Source organism: Pyricularia grisea (genome assembly GCF_004355905.1).
Source record: "Pyricularia grisea strain NI907 chromosome Unknown Pyricularia_grisea_NI907_Scaffold_2, whole genome shotgun sequence".
Classification (NCBI taxonomy): domain Eukaryota; kingdom Fungi; phylum Ascomycota; class Sordariomycetes; order Magnaporthales; family Pyriculariaceae; genus Pyricularia; species Pyricularia grisea.
Window position 1 is genome coordinate 7138801 of NW_022156717.1, and position 16616 is coordinate 7155416.

Consider the following 16616-nt stretch of genomic DNA (forward strand, 5'->3'; position numbering starts at 1 on the left):
AACTGAATAAATAGCGTGCCAATGAGCTCGTCGCTAATCTCGACGAGTCTTGTGCTGGGCCGACGTCGTTATCGGAACCGGTACTGCGATTTACACGTACAAGAAGTTTCTGAATGGACTAACACTATCAACATGATTGTGTTCGAAGAAGCCGGTCGAATGACAGAGCGTGAGTTTTACATCGGTGTTTACGCATTTGAGAACGCGGTTCTGAGAATCCTTACTGGTGACTGGAAGCAGAGTCCCCCGTTCGTCATGAGCAAATCGGTGTTCGTCATAAGGTTGGGGAGGATGGCGTAAAGGGTACACAGAGAGATTTGAGAAGGGAGTCAACCGGAGATAGCACCGGTAAATGAGAAGGTTAAGATGGAGGCAATTCGAGAGGTACTTAGCTTGTTGCCTACCTAGTCACCTACCTATCTATCTCCGACCTACTTACCTGCATCTGACCTAGGCAAATGTTCAAATGGCCCAGAGCGAAAGAAATATTTCTTCATTTACTACATGTCTAAACCTTGAGGTTTGATGGAATATACATAATCAAAGTCATGCAATTTTATTAGTAGATCATGCAACAAGTCATGAATACATAACGCATTTGTTTGAATAAAGCATAATAAAAAATATTTATATCAACAATGCGTTAATCTGCTATTCAAATTTAGACTGCTTTGAAATCATCGATATTACAACTACTTATAGTTTTTACAATTCGAGCTTTCGATTCCCCCCTATATCTCCTACGTTTCGTCATACCTTTTATTTCGATTTTATCTGCTAACTATATTGCAAAATTAACAGCGTTATTGTCCAACTTTCCTGCCGTCACAATGCGTGTCCAACTGCCTGTTATTGTTTTGGCGCTTTGTTTTACCCAAGCCGGGTCCGCGGCTGGCGAGAAACGGCTAATAACTTGCAAGTATTCTACTCTGAAAAGATTATGCTGAATATTTTCTAATTCTTTTTTTTTTTTTTTGTTAACCAGATGGCGGTTCGGATTTTCCCAGCTGCTTTTCCAAATGTTTACAACATATTAGGAAGACAAAAGGAACCGAACCTACGGAAGATGATAAGAGAGATTGCGAATCCAATTGCGCTGGTACATTCCCTGTTACTTATCCACCAAACGCTGGGAAAAAAACGAAAACCAAGGTTCAACCACTTTAATTAAAAGGACAGTTAAAGTGATTGTTGGAATTGCAACCCCCTGAAGATTGACATGCTGGATAAGTTTGCGATTAAAATTGTTGGCATAGCAGGACTGGGGAATGTTAATTCGTAACGGAAATTAGAAAATAAAAATTGGGAAGCCTTATCGAGCAGACACTTGCAGGAGCCAGCAGACATTTTCAGTAAAGACGCTCTTCCAAATAACGTATATTTCTCTTAAACCCTTTCTATGGTAACTGGAGAAAATTGTAAAGAAAACCCTTAGAGCCCAGATGATCTTTTGAGTTCACAATATACTAACTATCCTCTTGTTTTAATCCACCCTGAGCACCCGAGGGCCCTTCTTCTTGAGAACTCTCTTCTTCTTGTGACCCCTGTCGAACGCCGCAGCGGCAGCATGGTCACGGCCGAAGGTGTCCAAGTCTTTAACCTTGTAGATCCTGATGATCCAGTTTTCACTGGTGAAGGCCTCCTCAATTGTGTTAAGAACAGGTCCAACATCCGGGACCCGGGAGCCTCGAACCCTGTCCGAAGCCTGACCCGGAGGGAAAAGGCTGTGGTAGTTGTAGTACGACATTTTGTACCTGTCGAATGGTTAGTATGAAAGCAACAAAGTATTCACAGGGTGGGGTGAGTCCCTAGGGTTATGTCAACTTACATCAAGCTGTTCTTCATGGTGTCCGTAGCCTGGTCATCGACACGGTACTCACCCCGGCTGGTGAAAAAGTCTCGCTCCTTGACCTCATCAGGCCAGATGCCCTCGGCAATTCGCACCATCCAGAGGAACTTGTTGATGTCGTCACCAGAGTAACCAAGAAGACCTCCGAAAACGACCAAGACATAGTCCACCTCGTGCTGACGCATGATAGGATAGCTGACCTCCTCAGAAGAGCTCATGGCCTTGCCGACAGTGGCGATGTGTGTGTTGTTCCACGTGTTGTTGTCAACCAGGGTGGGACGGTCGGCCATACCACCGATCTGGTAGCCGTAATCCCACCACGACATGATCCTGGCGTCTTCCTTGGTGTTCTGGCGGAGCCACTGGTACGCCTCACGATAGTCATCGATGATGTGCTGAGAGCCATCTGGAAGCCTGCTTGCCAGAACGACCGATGGTGAAGAGTAGGCGTTGGAAGTGACCCAGGTACAGTGGAGGACAAAGATCAGTAGGTAGAGGGTCATGGCTGTTGTCACCAAGCCCTTGGAGAGGTTGGTATAGACACCAACGATGGGCTTGTTGGTAGACCTCAATCCACCCTTGACAGCCTTCTTAGAAGCAGAGTCCTTGGCCTCGGCATCAGCTGAGGCTGGGGTGGGCGACTTGAGCGAAACAAATGAGTCGAGAATAGAGGAGGCTGCGATGGCGGCCGCAACACACACAACGGGGGTCAGCGTGAGCATCAGACGGACCATGACTCCAGCGAAGTAGCTACCAAACACCGCGTAGACAACAATGAAGACGTGCTCGTCGCGGAGGTTCTGGAAGCAGAGATAAACACCCGCAGGGAACAGCCAGATAAGGAAGTTGAGATCAAAGAAAAAGGCGGGCCAGGCGGTGGGCTGATGCTCAGAGACGGATGCGATGATGGGAATGTGAATCTTGGCGTAGCCAGTGTCCCAGAGCGAGTAGAAACGACCACTCCAGGGGGCGATGTAACCGGCGCTCGTCGCAAGCGCCAGCACCGAAAGCCCAACGACAAAGATGCCAGCGGAGAACAGCACTAAGAAGGTACGGAACTGACGACCGGGAATCGCGGATCTGACGTAGTCGAGGAAGCCCATAAGCTGCATGAAACCAAAGATTCCTATAATTTGGTAATTGTGAGTATCGTCTGTTCTGGCGGCTTCAAGAATAACAGAAGCTGGGAGAGGCCATCATAACATACCCAGTGCAGGCATGTGCTCGCTTGTCTTGATTGGCAAGAAACCGACAAACGGAATTTGCATGCTAGCCAATGTTCCCAGCGCATACCAAGTGGTGTATGCAATGTACAGGCGGGTGCTGAACCGTCCCATGCAGATGAGAACAAAAGCGTGGAGAGGCAGCAAACAGGTGATAAAAGCATAACCACCCCACGACGCAACCATGTAGCCGTAGAAGAGAGCGCAGAGAGCACCCCATAGCATAGATCCAAGTTTCAGGGCCTTGATCCAGAGGTAGAATGTGTGGACAAGCAGGAAAATGGCAATAGCCTCGTTGTCGTAGCTGCCGGCCACGGATCGTGAGATGTAGCCGGGAGCAATTCCCATAAAGGCGGCTGCCAGAAGACCAGCAGATGAGCTTGTGGTCATCTCGTTGGTCAGAAGATAGGCAGAGAATGCCGTCAAGCCCGAGAAGACGGGTGCAAGCATAACGCAGACATTCCGGATGTCTACGGGAACAGTAAGAGCTCGAAGTGCGTGGTAGATAGCGCCACTGGTGACCATCAGGCCGGGATAAAGGGTACCGCCAGTAACACGGCCCAGTGGGTGCCAGGTCCGGTCATCAAACCAGTCCCAAAAGTCGTAGAAGCCATTGGCAACCAGGTATTTTGTAGCCCTAAAGTTGAACCAAGGATCAACTACAAACACAAAGTCAATATGGGATGCGCTCCTGCGAGTTGAGAAATATGAGGATGAGGTGGGCGTAGTACTGACATTCGTGGATAATACTCTCAAAACCTGTAGGAGAATGCGATTTCAGTTAGCATCTCGAGCGCCCAATTGGATCAATGCTCCCAAAAAAAAAAACATCATCAATGAAATAAATGCTGAGCCATCCTCAGATTGACTCGAAAATGCAAGAGAAAAGCAAATCGGCGTTGGTAGGTTGCAGGTAAATGGCAGGGAGACGTACGGATCACAGAGAAGAGTCGGCTGGAGATGGCTGCACCAGCGATCAAGAAAAGAATAATAACTCGGAGGAGAGTCCTCGTGCTCTCCCCCTTGCTACCGAAAATACTTAACGAAGCAGCCGACATGGTGGCTCTTCACTGAAGCCGCAGAAAGCTTCAAAGACTGGCTGCTGTTGGTTGGCGAGCTTTGAAGATGTCGGGAGTTCAAAGCTCAGAAGCTGCACTGTAGAAGCTTCAACATAGAAAGTGTCCTCTGCCCGCGCTACATCATGCATCGAATTGGGGATTGAAAGCTGCAGGGGTAGGTACTACGGGGCTTGGCTACGTGTCGTGTATGTCTGTCTTGTGCCGAGTGGAGACAACGGCACGCACAGGCCACCTTGTTTGTCAATGAATGCTGCGCAGTACCGTAGTTGCGTAGGCCGCATCGGCTTGTGGGAGATGCGACGTGCGAACGGAGGCATTGGAATAATTGCTACGGCCAATCACATGTATAGTTAGCTTTGATTGAGCAAAAACCATCACTCTTTTTTTTTCTAGGGACAGGAGTTACAATTGGAAAGCTCAGATAGATACAGACAGCAGCAGACAGAGAACTCATGCATCCGGAAACCGTCTAAATCTTATAGTACACATTTACAGCGTGCAAACCAGAACTCTAAGGAAATTCTATGTCTTTGTATGGTGTTTGACCAAACACCTCCGAGTACTCCCAGGTTATCGTTGGCCTGGTCGCATAAGCCTGTTGACCGCAGAAGTGGTCAACATGACGACCACCTTTCTCGACGTAGGCAAGTTTATGTTGCCGCCAGCACCGGACAATAACTGTCGATTTTCTTCAACAAGATCGCTCGGGGCCCTCGTCCCAACCAGTCTTTCATTACCACGCTACCCTGGCATAAGTATCCAACCTATGCCTTGCCAATAACTCCAGTGAAATAAGACTCGAGGTCAAAGTTGGGGTCCATCGGGTCGGATTTCCCTGGAAGATTTAACATGTTAGCTAGAAACTCCGGGTTCATGCATATTTCACCGTCCCATTCCATCTCATATAAAGATCAGAGTCGGCTGATGGGATCTACTCACGGCTGTCGTTCTTAGAACCGCTCTTGTCGTTGAGCCTGGCGTACTCGGCCTTGGCCTGCTGTATTAACTTTTGCTTGTGCTCATACTCGTGACGGGCGGCGGCGGCGTTCTGGTCCGCCTTGATCTTCCTCTGGTGTGTGAAGCCGTAGAAGACTCCCAATCCCAACGCCGTGTACCTAAGAACCTGTGCGACAGCAGTCATGTCAGTTTTGAAAAGCTTACAAAGTCGGAAGCAAGCTCAGTAACGCATTCTGACTATTGCGCTCCACCGGCCTGAAATGTTTTATCGTCTTGGTTGGTGGCCGGCTTCAAAGGAACAGGACCGGCAACGCAGGTCTGGACGGATGGAGCTCGCGTGGCAATTGGAAAACATGCGACGTACGTTCTTTCCGGAGACGGCAGACATGGCGACAGCCTGTATTATCTCGCGACTAAGTTCGGAATCGAAGAAAACGTGGGTAGTCGGAGTAACTGGGGGTCAATTGGCGCTCAATCGGCCCTGTGGAATGCGGTCGACAAGTCGATTAGTGAATGTAGAACTGGTGTTGACGACAGGATGTCGGGATTTTTCGCCGAACGGCAAAACTTGCGGCTGGAGAGCTCAAGCAAAGCCTCTGTGGCAGGGAACTGTGGGTCATTCAAGGCTGGGCTGGCTTGGCAACACGGCCCCGGCAAATTACGTTCTATTGCGAAAAGCACGTTATTGGACAAGTGAACACACGCTTTGCATCACGTGTTTTTATCAAATTAAGCTGGCTCAGTTTGGGTGGGTACCTTTCCCCCTAGCTCCATAACGCTTCGAGGTAAGGTACCTGGCCCAGTGAAATGTAGCGCCGTCCTAGCTGTTAACTTGACTTGCCCCTGGATCTTCCCGTCTATCCAGTCGCGCTGAGTTGTAAAATTGCCCCACACGTTGAACCGCGGTGGCATGCATCCATCGCCGACATCAAATTTACTTGCAGGGCTGTTCATTGATCTACGACCTAATCCATCCCAACATTAGACTAGACTTCGCATTGCCTACCTACCGATACATTGGGACATGCCCGAAAAGAACCAAAAAAAAAGTTCTTTAATAACTACCTACCTTGCCTTGTCGCCAACTACAATTTGGCTCACATAATTTTGCCTAATTTAAACCGACTTTTGTAATCACCAACAGGACTGGATTCTTTACATTACTCGAACCGAAACGACGTTTGAACCATACACAAATTCATCAGCAACAAACCGCCAGTAGAAGGGACTGTGTCAGCTTTTCGGGACGCGGTTGGGGTGTTCTTGTCCGTCAAAGTTACGGACGGCGGCCAACTTGTTGCATCACATCTGAAATGAGGTTTAGCCTCGTTGAGCAAAATGCAGCAACGCCGAGATGAAATTCTGGCGAAGAAGGCAAAGTTGGCCGAGTTGAAGGAGAAGAGGAAAGCGCGCAATGAACAGGGCTCAGCATCACGTCCTAGTGTTGGGGTTGGTGAAGTATGTTACTTCTGATAGCCCACCTGATACGGCCTCACCTTGCCCTTGTGGTTGGGACGGAAGCTATGAGCTTTGACGGTCTGTTTAACTAACGTATTCGAATTTAGCTCTCGATATCATCCGCCAGAAATGTGGAACGCCGCGAAGACCTTGACGAGTACATCAATAGGCTCGTTGGCCTCGGGGATCGACCATCTTCCACAACCACAGGAGGGGCCGCCTCCCCGGGACCTAGAGGGAGCCGGCCGAACAGTGTTTTAAGCGCCGGCGAACTCAGCAATGAGAATTCGGAATACGCCTCGCTGGCAAACGGCCACGCGCCTGCCGCCCCGGCCGCTCCACAGAACCTCACTACAGTCCCTCTCACAACCATCTACGAATGTCCACCCTCCCCGGTCAAAGAGATATTCTCATACAGCAAGGGCATACAGACCCAAGAAGATTGGGCGCCAAGCTCGAGGCCCCAAGAACTGTCTGTGTCGGACGACGATGAGCCAGCGTTCACGCCGAGCAAACGCCCGACCCGTAGGGATCGTGACCGAGAGGAGGAGCTACGCGCCAACATTAGGAGGGAGATTGAGGAGGAACTAAAAGCCGCCCAAGAGCTTTCAACAGACGGGGTGCTCAAACCTACGGCGCTGACGACAAACTTCCCTGCACGGACGTTGACGAATGAAGAACTCAAGGCCGTGACAGCGTCAGAGGATTTCGTTGACTTTGTGGACAGGGCAACCAAGGTTATTGAGAAGGCGTTGGACCAGGAGTACGATATTCTCACGGATTATACGCTTCAGACACAAGAGAATACGGATGACCGCGAGCAGGGCAACGTGAGTGGGAGGGGGCGTCGCAAGATCAGGGAGATACGTCAATTCTACGATGAGAGGTGGTCCAAGAAGCGCCCAATAACTTCGATTGACTTTTCGCCCAAGTTCTCGGATCTCGTCCTTGCATCGGCTTCCAAAAACGTCACAGCGCCACACGAGCCAGATGGTATTGTTCAAGTATGGAACTTGAATCTACACGACAGGGCCGAGTTTGTCCTTCATGCACAGTCAGACATCCTGACGGCCAAATTCTCACCTTTCCACCCGAATTTAATTATCGGCGGTGCCTATAGTGGTCAGGTTCTTTTGTGGGATACGCGTTCTCGCTCTTCTGCCCCGGTTCAAAAGACACCACTGACGGGGCAGGGACACACACATCCGGTGTACTCGCTTGATGTGATAGGCACGCAAAATGCCAACAACATCATCACAACATCTACTGATGGCGTCGTGTGTGGCTGGTCCGTCGACATGCTGGCGGCGCCACAAGAGTCGCTCATGCTTCTCACGCCGCAGCAGACAAAGACGGACGACCTGAGCCCAACATGTATGGCCTTCCCCCAGGCTGACCCCACATACTTCCTAGTCGGCTCTGAGGAAGGCGTCATCTACCCATGCCACAGATATGACCGGGCTGGCGCCAAGGCCGGCGTTGACAAGAATGTCAGCTACAGGGGTCACTCAGCACCGGTCAGGTCTGTTGATTTTCATTCCAACTTGGGTCCGGTCGACTTTGGCGACCTTGTTCTCTCCTCAAGTCTGGATTGGAGTGCCAAGTTGTGGAAAGTGCGGCCGCCTGGAGGCATTGGTACAGCCGGTCTCTTGTCTAGCAATGCCGAGGTTGCAGTCTCGCCCCTCATGGAATTTGCTCGCGAAGATATCGTGTACGATGCGGCATGGTCACCACTTCGACCTGGTGTGTTCTCTCTCGTTGACGGCGCCGGCTATCTCGAGATCTGGGACTTGACGGTCGAGACCGAAGAGCCGGTCGCTCGCATTCAACCGAATGCTCGCCCCGGTGCGAGGGTGACAAGTCTGAACAAAGTTGCCTGGGAGCGGTCGGAAGGCAAGCGTCTCGCCACAGGCGGCATCGCAGGTGCATTGACTGTTTTCGAGGTCGGGCCTGATCTGGGAGGGAAAGAGGGCATCAAGTCTGACGAGTGGGCTGCGGTCAAGAAGCTCATTTCAAAGCTAGAGCTCGACGCCAAAGGTCCCGTAAATGGTGTCTCTGGCCTGAGGAGCTGAACCAGGAGCGTGGCAAGTCTTGTTGCTTGCAGTCTACACATCAGAATCGGATTCTGCTCCCCTTTTAATACCGTGCTATGCTTTCTCTAGCTTCCTTGTGTCGCGGACTTGCTTGTAGAGTTGTTCTATACCCCAGCTTTTGTTTGCCGTTTAGTGTTCCCTAAAAGATATGTGCTCTTGCGAAGATACGCTTTGTTACAACAAGCTAACGCTGCTGTCTGTGATGTTTTCTTGTCTTTAAATTTTCTCGACTGCCTGTTCGCAACATCCTGAGCCAGCTTTGATCCGATGAACCGCCAAGCCAACTCATCTTGACACCATACGCATTATTACCCAGCGTTGGAGGCCATGAACAACAGTGGTATTAACTGGCCCAACTAGAAACCCACGAAGCCCTCCGGATTGGCCAACATGTCAATCGAAGAATCTTCATAATACAACTACACTTAGCATCACCGGCTCCTGTCAAGGTTGGCTTACTCTAGACAGGATCTATTTGATGTGCTGACAACAACTGTCTCCAGGTACGGCGAAACCACCTGTTCTTGACATTTAAGTGATATGCCAAACATAAATCCATCCATGTATCTACCCGAATAGGAAGTTTCAAGCTCTGTGTGTCTCTACGCGGGCCAAAGACTACGGGATGTAAGCGGGTTGTACAAGAGACCGAAGAAAAGAGGCGAGCAGATCGCATCAGGCTGACGGGCTTGTCATACAGGGCGCCAGATACGGCGAGGGGAGCACAGATTTGTTAGGGAGAGAAAAAGTGCAAGTTCATGGACTTTTCATCAGTACGAGGCAGAGCTATCGAGCTTGGCAGAGATAAATGATGTTTGCTAGAGCATCCGACATGACGTCCAGGGGTTCGTGTGTCACGATGTCCGACTCCTGTCACGGTACTCTACCTCATCCACTCATGGTTTCCAGCTCTGCTGTTACGCCGTAGCTACATCCGTTATGGGGCTCTCTATTTGAAGTCCCTTTTCTCCCTCCTCAAATGTAAAGTGTTCCAAGCCAGCATTATCTTACCGTCGGTGCTTGCTATTGTTCCAAAGAACAAACTGAGGAAAACGGTACTCAACGGCAGACCTCGATAGATGCGGAACAATTGGCACGATGAGCAGAACCATCACCTCCTTACACAATGGTACCACACCTGCGGGGTTACTGACCACTATATGGACACCACCATGCCCTGATGGCCCGATGACGACCTGGGACTCGAACTGGACGAAGTCCCTGAAGGTCTGCATGCCGACTAACTACAAGGATATATACTATAATGGCAACGTGGGCTACTACTCACCTGCAATCTGCCCGAGTGGCTATACGTCGGCTTGCAGGCGGTACAACACGCATCAAGGACCGCCGTTGGAGGCGGAGGAGACGGCAGTCCTATGTGCTCCTTCGTACGTTTGCCATATCCTCCCGCGTAACATTAATGGTAGACAATAATGTGCCAAAAAAAAACAGTAGAAGAAGAAGGAAATCGCAAACTGACCAACAACATTGGCTTTTCATTACGATTCTCAAAATAGGGGCTATACCTGCAACCCAGACCAGGGCGTTTCTAATGCATGGCACACGCAAACCGCGGACAAGTCTGCTCCCATGATCCAAGTCCGATGGCAAGCTTCTGACATTTCGACCCTGGAGACGCACCCGCTCACGCCTGGGCTGAGGCCTACTTTGCAGACAAGAACGAGCCAGGGATGGACGACACCCACGGCGACGACCTCCCCCGGTCACGCACCCGACACGGGCAGCGACTCTGCGCGCGCCATGCAAGGCAGCACAATAGCCGTGATTGTCATTGGGTCCGTCTTGGGAGTGTTGATCCTTGCTATGATCATCCTGGCATTCTTGAGGTACAGTCGGGCTTGCTTCCGCCGAGGAAAAGAGCCCGTATCTGGTCCAGAGATGTCTTTCCATCAAGCAGGGTCTCCTTCACAGGGGGCGGGAAACCAAGCGTCGCATCCTTATGATGGCAGCAGAAACGCAGAGGCCGGGGCGCCACATACGACTTACTACAGCCCGTCGCATATAGGACAAAAGCCTCCCATCGTGGGCACGGAAGCACAGGCAGTAGCTTCCCCGGACCGCCATGACGATACAGTGACTGTGGCATCGGACCAAGACGCGCAAGCTACCCAGCTCTTCTTCAGCAGCCTATTTGAGATGCCGGCAGAGGGTCTGCAGCAACGGCCGCCAGCTCCTCCAGCGGAGGCGTCAGCGTCACCACCCATGGATGTTCCATTGGGGATGACGGGTGGGCAAGAGGGTCATCGCACTTCTACTCTTCGATGGGGGGCCCAATGGCGGCAGTAGAAAGAACATTCTTCCACCACCTTTGGTTGGACCTTGTCACCACACGAGAGGATTGTTTGCTCGGCAAGGGGTAAGGGTTTGTGAGACGTCACCTGAGACCTGCAGCAGTAATGGGTATATGTTTGCGTCTGACAAGAAAGTGCAGCCAGCCGATACTACATTGCAACGGCTGCGTGCATGTGTCCTTAGGTCCGAAAGGATGGGCTTCCCGCCTCCGCCATTACGAATACTCATAGATGATGAAGACGAATCTCTGCATCCCCGAGCTAGTACATCGTGCCTACGGAATATGCGATAGGGACAAGCTGTATAATCATAATCATGTTCACGAACATGTCAGAACAATCATGCGACCTTTTCCCTTATTTGACTATAGGTTCTTGGGTCCAGGGCGTTGGTTCCTGGTGTACTGTACTGTAAGACAAACCATTAGTTTGCTCCTAGACAAGCAAGACAAGGAACCTTCGGTCATTCCGTTGGTGAAGGAAAATTGGGCCGTCAAATGCACCTAGCAAGACATTTCCAGGTCAAGGCTGACCACCAAAAATTGCCGTACATGGTATTGGGCCGCCTTGGCAGAGTAGTCGTTCGTTGGTGATTGCAAGAGATGTAGCATCCAAGCATGTGAAAACATGAAACGATAGACGAGAAATCACATCACCAGACTGCAAAACAAATTCAGGTTTGATCACTTACCGTGAAAATAACAACAAGATGTGCTGACTGCCGATGCGCTGCTTGACAAGCAAACAATCCTGGGCAATGACAGTGAATGACATGATAATTTCATTTCCTGTTAATTCGGAAATAGTAGGCTGGCTGCATGAATATGCCTTGGCGACCAGAAATCATGGGAAGATGCAGGAGGAACCGCAGGCGGACATTAACAACCGCGGGCTGTCGAAAGCAAGGGATGCGATGTATGGAAATAACTTGGCTTGGGGGAAGAAAAAAGGTTCAGTTTCTCAGCCCGAACGCTTGGAATCTCTCCCTTTGTTTGCAGTGGCCCGATTGGCGAAAGCACTGTCAGCCAGGCCATGTTCGCGAGATAATCGAGTGAAGTTTGGCACATCAATCAGTACTGAAGAATTGGAGGGTTTTCTCCTGAAGAATTTACGGAAGCTAGGCCCCACGGGACAGCCTAGCCTACCTGCCCAACAGTAGCCTCTCTTGCACAGAGCAAGTCAAATTCGGCAGGAGAGAACCCGGTTGCATTAGCTTGGGGTGGCTTGAGAGGCGTACGTCGTTGGTCTGGTGGTTTTCCCTGTAACAATAGTAGTACCCCTAGAAAAAAAGCAATTCACAAAGCACCCAAGAAAATTAATACTCACTCCGATTCATCGACCTTTTCGCTCATGAATGCGCCCTTGGGACAATATTAACAAAAAAAAAAAAAACATCACAAACAAACAAAAAACTTGCTAGACAAAAATTGGTAATGAATGAGGTAGTCAATCTCATCAATTACCTCCCCCCTGCCCGTTTCGGCGTTCCAAGTGCACGCTGTCTCACTCAGCTTGTTATTCTTACCCTCTTTAAGGTGCTTCCGTCCCATTCGTCCGTGCATACGCGTGCGGGTGTTATTATTGTTGCGAATAGGACGCAGCAAGGTCTGAATAAGATGCATCTGTCGCAGCAGGTTTGAGTGGGGGGATCGCCCTTGCATCTACCCGCCTTGTCAAAAAAAAAAAAGAGATACACCATCTCCTATTGTTCTTCAGGCCTGTTCACCTGGTCTCCTTCAGGTTTGGTCAGGCTGGTACTATTCAACATAGCTGACGGCAGGTTACCGATGGCCTTTGCGGAAGGTCGCAGAGCTGTCCTATTCATGCCTGGGGTGGACGACCAGAATAGATGACGAGTGCCTTACCTACCTACCTAACTACCTATCTTACCTATATATTCCTTTCAATTACAACTTGGGTCCTTTCCCATTTGTCTCTCCTCTCTCGCCGGACTTTCCTAGCTTCTCTTAGAAAGAAGCTGTTGTTGTCGCACCCAATACCTACCTCGTCTGGTAAAATTACAAGACCAACTCCTCGTTACGCTATCTCTCTCACTCTCTCCTTACCCGCAAAATCACGCCTCCCCGCCATGTCTCAACCACCATATAAGCAAGGCGATCATAGGGCGACGGTCCTCAAGGAGCAAACCACCATAACACCATCAACCTGCCCGCCACAGCCACAACCACAACCACCACCGGCATACACCCCCCGCTCCGGTCAAGCTCCAATGCCCAGAATAATGCCCATGCCTATGCACTGCATCACATCAGATCTCCTGGCGAGGCTCTTGACCTTTGCAGCCGAGGCAAGACCGACCGCCAGCGCCGCCGAGCAACACGATTGCGCAGAGAGCATGTCGCCGATATCCATCAAGGTCAACACGGCCGTCCGCGTCAACCAAAACGACAACCTGGTGGATATTGGCCGGCCCGGTCCGTCGGATATCGCTGCCGCCATCGTGGGAGCCATCGAGCGCGCCAGCAGTGCCTCGGCCGGCATCCCCATGATCGACGGGAGTGGCGAGCCTAGGCCCATCAAGATCGACGTCGACGCCACCGTCGAAGTCGGCGGCTCGAGGAACGTCGTGGGCAAGGAGGAATTCCTGAGGGAATACGTGAGAACCCTTGGCGCTGCCGCAGCCTACAGGGCCAAGAGGAGAAGGTCGGCATCTGTGTCCGGCTCGGAAGATGACAGGTCTGAGGATGAGTCGGCTGCTGGCGGTGCCAGCATACCGACTCCCAAGAGGTCACGGAGCACCTGATTTTATTTATATTTTTCCCCTCAGCTTTTGTGGGATTTTGCCATGTTTCCTGTCGCTGAATAATTTAGCATTGCGAGTGGACATTACCTCTTGCTCTCCTTTTCCCTTTGACCTTTCAGACGGCACCAAGACTTACAAGGATGTTCAATTTTTCATTATCTACACGGGGCACCGGACAGCATTTGAGTATGAAAAGATACCCCTTTTTCACTTGGATATACTTAGGGATGGGTGGGAACAGATTGAAATTTCATCATCTTTTGTACTTACCTACCAGGTACGCAATCTACAAACCGAGCCATCAACAGGCTTAAGTGACTGTCACTAGAAACATGGAGTGATTTGAACCACCCACAATCGGCAATAATTCCAAGAATAGGTCCTACTTTTGTAACTTATTTGTGACGACGCGTTGGGATGAAAATGAAATGGAATTGAGGAGAAGAATATGAAGAAAAACAAAATTTACATATTTGAAATCAGGCTCAGTGGCAGGATAAAAGAAAACCCACCAGTCCCCGGCCAACTACAAGCTTCTATAAATAATTAAAGACGTATTTCGTCGTATCAAAAAAAAACCCCCTCGAGCTTGCTCGTGCAGGGATCAGTCGTCATATACAGATGTGCCTCCGGGTTTCCCCCCGGGGTATTCTATATGCCAAATCGTGTCATGAGAGAAAAAGAAAAAAAAGTATTTGTTACTCGTTTGCTTTAGTCTTGAGCCCTGAGTAATATACCGTCTGTTTGCGGCTCCGAGTTGCCAAATTTGGAAAAGAAACCGCGCTTCTTTGATGGTTGCTGGTGCTGCTGCTGCATCTGCTGGACACCCTTGGGTTGGCGCTCGTCGCCGAGACCAACGTCCTCAAACGGCTCCTCGACCGTCGTCGGCTCCGGGCGGCGGTCGTTCATGGACAGGCGCGGACGCGGAAAGCGCGACGAGTCAAGGCTCTGCCTTGTCGGGGTGTCATGCTTGGTGACGGGCGATCTCGCAGAGATATCCTGGAGGGGGATAGTGAAACCATGTTAGTAACAGCGGGCATCGCAATGAGTTTAACAAAGAAAAAGTGATAAAAAAAATAGTTTGGCGACATGAGGCACTAACAAATGAGCGACGGTAAGAGTCGAACGACTCCCTGGAAATGGTAAAATGTTCGTTCTCAGGAGTGCCGAGGCTGCCGCGGGACTTGTCTGATGAGTTGCGTGACAAGTACCGCGCAGGCCATGGAGGCGACGACGTTTCGACAGGCGAAGGTGGCAGGTAGACGCCGCTGTCATTGACCACTGAGAGGCCGACACAAGTTGTCTCAGTTAGCTGCAATTGATTCCTGGTGATAAGTTCTGACAAGTTGTGATTGGATGCAGGTATGCCCTGCCAAGCATTGGGTTTGAGGCAGTGCTGTTATGATGGGCGCGCCGCTCTTTTAAAAACACGGGGACTTGTGATTCTGTTGTGTTGTGGGCAAGGTAGGGGATGGATAAAGGCATGTGAAGCAAAGTGAACTGAAGAGAAAGGGAGAAGTTGATGTTGGACCGGGTTAAAACCATACCACTCAGCTTGTATTCGCCAGTGTCGTTGCTCCTCCCACTGTTGATGCTCAAACCTGCAATGCTCGAAGACTTGGAACCGACCGTGTCTACCCTGTCGAAACCACCAGGTTGCTGCTGTGGTTGTTGCGCCAGAGTTGTGTCCAACTGAGGTCGTTGGTTCTCGTCATTGTGCTGCTTGCGCGTGAACGGGTTGCGAATAGTGGGCATTGGCATTTTCAATGGCGCTTGGAGTCGACAAAATATGCCGACTAATAGTAGTGTCTGCTGGTTTCGATTATATGCTGCGAACAGACTGTTTGTGGAAAAAAAGAGAAAAAAAAAATGACGTAGTACGGCTCTATAAAATATGGTTTTTTTGGGTCCGAACAGTAGAAACTATTGAAGGTTCAAAAATTTCTAGAATATCGACGGCGTGAAGATTTGTGAGTTGGAGGATTGGGTGTTGAATCTAATAAATCGACAACAGACAAGATAAACTGCGACAGATGACCTTTTAGAAGAGAGACTGCGGGGGGGTTTAAAAGTCTAAAATGCTTTTTCGACTGGACTGATCTAAACGGCTTGCGCGCTAATGTCAGATTTTGTGCTGATCGGTGTGCATGGTACGACACAACGAGTGTGGCAGTGTGGTGCGCCTAGGAGGTAAGGTACAGGTAGGCTGAGGTAGCGCGCGCCCCTTAAAAAGGAAGTAAGGTGACCACACGCAGGCCAAGGCAGGTTCGGACGGTCGATCAAGGGTCGGTTGCAGTTGTAGCCGCTTGTTCTGAACAGACAAAAGAAAGAAGATGAACAAGCAAAAAAAGAAGAAGAAGAACCAGGACTGTAGTTGCACTGTGCAGGATCTGACTTCTTCCCACTCCTGTTACCTGCTAAAGCAATACGCCTCCGCCACCTTTCTCCAACGGCTTTCGTTTATCTCCTACAAAGTCCCCTATGATCTCAAGCCATTCCCGCCCGAGGCGCCGCCCACCTTTGGAATCCTGCCCATTTCCGGGCTTCCCAGATTCCAAATAGGGAAAGGAAACGTCATGCCAATGCTGGATAAAGAAGTCGAGGTCACATCAATTCGAAATGGATGAGGTGAGAAGGGGAACTTTGCCTTGGATGGTGGACCCTGATCATTGGTCGCCCCACATTTCGCGGCCCCGTTCGAAAGACGTAAGACTGTGGAAATCCGAAAACATGATAGTCTCTTTTTGTACCTTGCAATGATGGGAAGTGGGCAAACTGGGGTACGTACAATACCTAGGTAGGTACAATGAGGGAATAAATACGATTACGTAGTGGAACTCATGAATAAGGTAGGTTGAACGCCAGTTGCAAAACATTT

General features: G+C 50.1%; 7 protein-coding genes across 7 annotated transcripts; 4 read left to right on the forward strand and 3 right to left on the reverse strand.

The window, feature by feature from the left end:
* Positions 1-1361: 1361 nt before the first annotated feature.
* Positions 1362-4237, reverse strand: PgNI_04697 (uncharacterized protein). The gene is made up of 5 exons (XM_031124741.1): positions 4007-4237; positions 3808-3831; positions 3057-3731; positions 1829-2975; positions 1362-1754 (listed from the first exon to the last, which is right to left on the reverse strand). Exons 1-5 carry the CDS (start codon positions 4128-4130, stop codon positions 1484-1486), a joined length of 2241 nt encoding a protein of 746 aa, XP_030985746.1. The 5' UTR covers positions 4131-4237; the 3' UTR covers positions 1362-1483.
* A 306-nt stretch (positions 4238-4543) lies between these two features.
* On the reverse strand, positions 4544-5660 carry PgNI_04698 (uncharacterized protein). The gene is made up of 3 exons (XM_031124742.1): positions 5473-5660; positions 5091-5274; positions 4544-4986 (listed from the first exon to the last, which is right to left on the reverse strand). The coding sequence occupies exons 1-3, from the start codon at positions 5494-5496 to the stop codon at positions 4916-4918; spliced, it is 279 nt and encodes a 92-aa protein (XP_030985743.1). The 5' UTR covers positions 5497-5660; the 3' UTR covers positions 4544-4915.
* Positions 5661-6026: 366 nt separating this feature from the next.
* PgNI_04699 (uncharacterized protein) lies at positions 6027-8819 on the forward strand. The gene is made up of 2 exons (XM_031124743.1): positions 6027-6566; positions 6674-8819. The coding sequence occupies exons 1-2, from the start codon at positions 6447-6449 to the stop codon at positions 8636-8638; spliced, it is 2085 nt and encodes a 694-aa protein (XP_030985744.1). The 5' UTR covers positions 6027-6446; the 3' UTR covers positions 8639-8819.
* Positions 8820-9757: 938 nt separating this feature from the next.
* Positions 9758-10969, forward strand: PgNI_04700 (uncharacterized protein; the record flags this gene model as incomplete). The annotated part of the gene is made up of 2 exons (XM_031124744.1): positions 9758-10050; positions 10180-10969. 2 exons carry the CDS (start codon positions 9758-9760, stop codon positions 10967-10969), a joined length of 1083 nt encoding a protein of 360 aa, XP_030983598.1.
* A 1315-nt stretch (positions 10970-12284) lies between these two features.
* Positions 12285-15790, reverse strand: PgNI_04701 (uncharacterized protein). Its single transcript, XM_031124745.1, has 3 exons — positions 15286-15790; positions 14841-15019; positions 12285-14737 (listed from the first exon to the last, which is right to left on the reverse strand). The coding sequence occupies exons 1-3, from the start codon at positions 15497-15499 to the stop codon at positions 14450-14452; spliced, it is 681 nt and encodes a 226-aa protein (XP_030983599.1). The 5' UTR covers positions 15500-15790; the 3' UTR covers positions 12285-14449.
* Positions 13064-13738, forward strand: PgNI_04702 (uncharacterized protein; the record flags this gene model as incomplete). The annotated part of the gene is made up of 1 exon (XM_031124746.1): positions 13064-13738. One exon carries the CDS (start codon positions 13064-13066, stop codon positions 13736-13738), a length of 675 nt encoding a protein of 224 aa, XP_030983600.1.
* Positions 15791-15857: 67 nt separating the features above from the next.
* On the forward strand, positions 15858-16365 carry PgNI_04703 (uncharacterized protein; the record flags this gene model as incomplete). Its single annotated transcript, XM_031124747.1, has 2 exons — positions 15858-15902; positions 16162-16365. The coding sequence occupies 2 exons, from the start codon at positions 15858-15860 to the stop codon at positions 16363-16365; spliced, it is 249 nt and encodes an 82-aa protein (XP_030983601.1).
* Positions 16366-16616: the final 251 nt, after the last annotated feature.

Coding starts and splice junctions, on each gene's coding strand:
- PgNI_04697 (XM_031124741.1), bottom strand. CDS start 4,130: ATGTCGGCTGCTTCGTTAAGTATTTTCGGTAGCAAGGGGGAGAGCACG. Junction 3,832..4,006: donor CCGACTCTTCTCTGTGATCC/GTACGTCTCCCT, acceptor ATTCTCCTACAG/GTTTTGAGAGTATTATCCAC. Junction 1,755..1,828: donor ACCATGAAGAACAGCTTGAT/GTAAGTTGACAT, acceptor ACCATTCGACAG/GTACAAAATGTCGTACTACA.
- PgNI_04698 (XM_031124742.1), bottom strand. CDS start 5,496: ATGTCTGCCGTCTCCGGAAAGAAC. Junction 5,275..5,472: donor CTGCCGTCTCCGGAAAGAAC/GTACGTCGCATG, acceptor GCTGTCGCACAG/GTTCTTAGGTACACGGCGTT. Junction 4,987..5,090: donor CGGTTCTAAGAACGACAGCC/GTGAGTAGATCC, acceptor TAAATCTTCCAG/GGAAATCCGACCCGATGGAC.
- PgNI_04699 (XM_031124743.1), top strand. CDS start 6,447: ATGCAGCAACGCCGAGATGAAATTCTGGCGAAGAAGGCAAAGTTGGCC. Junction 6,567..6,673: donor CTAGTGTTGGGGTTGGTGAA/GTATGTTACTTC, acceptor ATTCGAATTTAG/CTCTCGATATCATCCGCCAG.
- PgNI_04701 (XM_031124745.1), bottom strand. CDS start 15,499: ATGCCAATGCCCACTATTCGCAACCCGTTCACGCGCAAGCAGCACAAT. Junction 15,020..15,285: donor TGGCGAATACAAGCTGAGTG/GTATGGTTTTAA, acceptor TCGGCCTCTCAG/TGGTCAATGACAGCGGCGTC. Junction 14,738..14,840: donor ACTCTTACCGTCGCTCATTT/GTTAGTGCCTCA, acceptor ATCCCCCTCCAG/GATATCTCTGCGAGATCGCC.